The 4,151-nt window shown below is 39.8% G+C and overlaps 1 protein-coding gene across 1 annotated transcript in view; it reads right to left on the bottom strand.

Moving 5' to 3' along the window:
• The window catches only part of zgc:173742 (DNA topoisomerase I, mitochondrial), a 29,948-nt gene that overhangs the window by 21,570 nt on the left and 4,227 nt on the right, over positions 1 to 4,151 (bottom strand). The window contains exons 5-9 of the mRNA XM_035664671.1: positions 2,465 to 2,581; positions 2,234 to 2,321; positions 1,978 to 2,105; positions 1,706 to 1,821; positions 652 to 773 (exon numbers count right to left, since the gene is read on the bottom strand). Of these exons, the coding sequence (XP_035520564.1) occupies positions 652 to 773; positions 1,706 to 1,821; positions 1,978 to 2,105; positions 2,234 to 2,321; positions 2,465 to 2,581 (571 nt within the window). The remainder of the gene's footprint in view (positions 1 to 651; positions 774 to 1,705; positions 1,822 to 1,977; positions 2,106 to 2,233; positions 2,322 to 2,464; positions 2,582 to 4,151) is intronic.

Raw genomic sequence — 4,151 nt, 5'->3', positions numbered from 1 at the left:
ACACACACACACACACCTCCAGAATCACTCCAGAATCACTCTAGCAGTATGGACACGCAGTCAGTCTGCGTATCTAAGCATGACTGACACCCGACAGTGGGCGGGCACTGAGGGCAGTGGAGCGAGGAGAGTTTTTTCCGGCTATAATAAAACAGTTTAATTGGATTTGTTCATATGCAGGGGAGCTACTTGTATGGATTAGCATATCAATGCCTTCACACAAATCGTATTTTCAAGTGCATTGAGCACTAAGCAGCGCAAAATTAATTCTGCATGATATGCCTTGGGGCTTGGCACAGTGTTTTCTCTATACAGAGGACACCCTGACAGACACCAGCGCACAGGTAGCAGTCACAGTCACACACGTACTCTAACACAAAGCTGGAACACAGACAACTAATTCTGTATTTGCATTACTCCCCTGTATTAACAGTTAATACAGGTAATACAAATCACTCATGTACACAAAACAAACTGATAAAGCTCCCACTGACCGGCATCATCGCAGCATCAAGGGAAATGTTGCTGGTCAAAACCACAATGGTTCATAATCAGAAATCTGACAAAAGCCTTTTAAAAAATGTTTTTAAAGAGTTTGTTTCAATTTCAATTTCAGTCAGACAAGATCTCAGACTTTCTTTCTTGCTTTACCTTCCTCCAATCTTTAAAGTAGTTCTCCCGGAACACTTTCTTGGTGGTGTATTCATGGTCCAACATCTGGGCAAAGAACAACCCCACCTCCTCAGCGGCAAGGCTCAACTTCACCTTCTTACCTGCACACAAACAAAACACAAGCACACCATTTTAATTCAACAAACAAAACAACTCACACATTTAGACGCCAAGATCAATATCCAACATGCTGTAACAGCCACCTCAGCCCCTTTAGAGTCCCGTCAGGCTAATTCATGACTTTACAGACGTACACTCAGAGACAAGGACAAAGATCTCCATTCAGAGTGAGCTACAAACAAGTACATGCAAGCGCAGGAATTAACAGATCAAACCAACTCCCTGTTGGATGCTGTTGTGGCTAGACTGCTAAACGAAGCAAAAACAATTACAGTCATCAATCAGTGTTTGACCCAATACACCTTTAGCTTCGTAAACATCCAGTTGGGCCGTGTCTTGTGTTTGTGTGCCTCTACGCTGGCATCCACAGATCTGCCCACTTCCAAGAACTCTTCTGTTTTATACTTTGTTCACTGTTCCTCTAAATCTGAGCTTGCACTTTGTCTGGCTTTCATTTTTAAGATAAAAAAAAATTAGAAACACGACTTAAAGCAAATAAAATGTTGCTTTGATGCATTGTTTGATGCATGTTTTACTTGTTGACTTAGTTAAACAAATTCACATGTATGTAAATTGATTTACTGCATGTCGTTTTATGTGTATTTTTATGTATTGTGCAGCTGTCTATTTTTTTCTCTTTTTGATTATTTGTTGTTATATTTTTCATTTTTGTCCCACTACTTCTGCCTCCCCATTTCTCTAATTCTTGTGAAGCACAGGTTAAAAAAAAAAAGACAAAGAATCCCAGAAAATCATCAAAAACTGAAGTTGTTCTGTAGTGCACCAGTGAGGTTATTTTAAATTACTGTCATGAGTAAAACTATGCCGTGTGTGTCAAATATAACGTGTAAAGCCCTTTCAGCCCTGTTTCGTTCACCCTTTCTGACACATTCATCTTCCATGCTGAACTGACCGTCGTAGTAGAAGTGAACGTTGTCTGGCAAAGGCTGGTAGTCAGGCGGGAAGTAGGGTCCATTGTGTTCGAGGAACCTCCATTTCACCCCATCTTCATACTTCTCTTCCTCCCACCTGGCAGGAGGCAAGATGATGAAAAAATAAGGGTTAGATTTGACAAAGTGAAAATAGCTGCTCTCCACTTTTCCCCATGTAGTTTGATTGCGTGTTTGTGTCTGTGTGGTGGGGGTGGGTTCAGGTCAATGCATGGAAAGAGCAGCATTTCCCAACCATCTCCAGCGACTCTGCTCCTCCTCCTCCTTCTTTTTTATCTTCAACTGTTTTGCCTCCTCAATCTCCCCCTTTGTCCTCTTAGGCTTTTTGGAGACTGGATGCTCTCCTTCCTCTTTCTTTACCGTCTGTACCGAGAAAAACACTTAAGATGAGAATTCAAACACTCCCATCATGGACTGCATTTCCAGCAAACTTCATATAGTGGGATTATTATTGATGGGAGACAGAATAGCTCGCAAGGACAGATGTTTACCTTGTCTGTTCTCTTCTTTGATTTCTTTTTCTGAGCTTCCCCGTCACTTTCGTCTTCCTGTCCATGTTGCTTATTTTTTTTCTTTGAGCTGCAGGTAACACGAAGACAGACAGAATACTAATAGCTTACACGATACTGAAAAACATGAAATTTAAATATTAAATCAAGATTAATGTTAATATTAACATGTGTTATAGATGCCAGTAAAACCAAAGACCTGGTCAGACATACGTAGGTGTAGACGAGGAATGTGAAGGACCTTCCATGGGCTCATCCTTAATTCTTTTCCTTTTCAACCCTTTCTTTGCGGTAAAGTCATCGTCCATTGGCTCTTGTTTCACTGACTTGCTAAACCCCAAAAAGAAAAAAGGACATTCATTGTTCACATGTATTTTGAAGCTGAGTAAACTTGTCATCTTATTACTGTTAACGTTTTTTTTTCTTTCAATCAAAAGTCTGCTTTGAAATCTCATTCAGTAACAATTCTTTTCATATTTCTAAACACACAGCAGACGGTAGACGGCAGCTTTGAAGTTGAGCACAATAAAAATCACAGTCACCCCTCTTTGACTCCTCTTAAACCGTTCAAGGCAATGGTAGTTTAATTTTTTAAAACAAATTTCTTATTAAGTGTTCATCTGTTTCTTAATTTTGTCCTCGAAAATCTGACTTGAACTGTTGATTCTGAATTAGCTCCCACTTAACGAGCTAATACCAAGGCAGAATAAAAGCTTAATGGCTCTTTTTCACTGCTGTCTGCCACACTGCTGGCTACAGAGTTAGAACAAAATTACCTTCCATGCAGAATAGAGGGGGGAAAAAAATCCAATGATGACACACTGACCACAAGAAATCACACATAATTATGGTAATTCTGCAACATTATTGAAACAGTAATGATAATGACATAATTACAGCAATTAGAAATGTAAAAAAAATAATTACACAACTGTAAGCTTGGATTTCCCTTCAGAGGGAGGAATTGGGGGGTAGGGAAATAGCCCAAATTAGGAAATTAACAAAACACCACTGCTAATAAACGGCTAATAAATAACAGCGTTCTCCTTTCCTTCACATTTAGTTAAGGGGGAAATGAGAAAAATGTAAAGCACTGTAGCACATAATTGTCAAACTGCCTTACTGAATCCCAATTACAAGCCACTGTGGTAGCAACTACCTGGTACACGTTGTATGAACCTAATGCACTCTTCTCTGCACTTCTACAGTATGACCCCTGCTGGCTTCTGATTGAGAGTAATGAGCCTTCTCTCAGGTTCTCTGGCCTCTGACTCCATCTGGACTTTGCTGCAAATGCTGTACATACTCGAGTTCACCCGTAAATCCGACAATATGGGACCTTTAGTTTTACTTTAGAGAAAACACATTCTGGACTTCAATAAATAAAACTGAAGGAAACATTTTTATTGTTTCAGTTCTTAAAATAAAAGACAATGCAACACAGTTGTAATGTAAAGGTCACCATAGGAAAAGCACAGGTATAGATGATAAAATGATTGATGAGCTGAATTCTATTAGCTGCTTCAGTTTCAGTGTGCTGGTATTATGCATCCTGACTCACTGTCACAGCTTATTGCCCCATCATTTGTACATACTGTAAGTTAGAAGAAAACAGAACAAGGTGACTGTTGGGGGTCACCACCTCCTCGCCTTTTTTTAATTAATAAAGTACTTTTTCTTCCAGTGACTGCTCACAGGATTGCAACTTCATGACTTAGACAATACAAAGTCCAGTACGTACGTAAAGGAGCAGGGTGTAGGATTTAGTGGCATCTAGCAGTAAAGTTGCAGATTGGAACCAACTAAAACCTTGACTCAACCAAGGAAGGAGGAGAAAATATGGTGCCTGAGAAACTCGCAAAAAATGTGAAAGGCCCCAATATAGAGCCAGTGTTTGGTT

Source organism: Morone saxatilis, unplaced genomic scaffold (assembly GCF_004916995.1).
Source record: "Morone saxatilis isolate NCDOM2014 unplaced genomic scaffold, NCSU_SB_2.0 Contig2, whole genome shotgun sequence".
Classification (NCBI taxonomy): domain Eukaryota; kingdom Metazoa; phylum Chordata; class Actinopteri; family Moronidae; genus Morone; species Morone saxatilis.
This window is presented reverse-complemented; position numbering and strand designations above follow the sequence as displayed.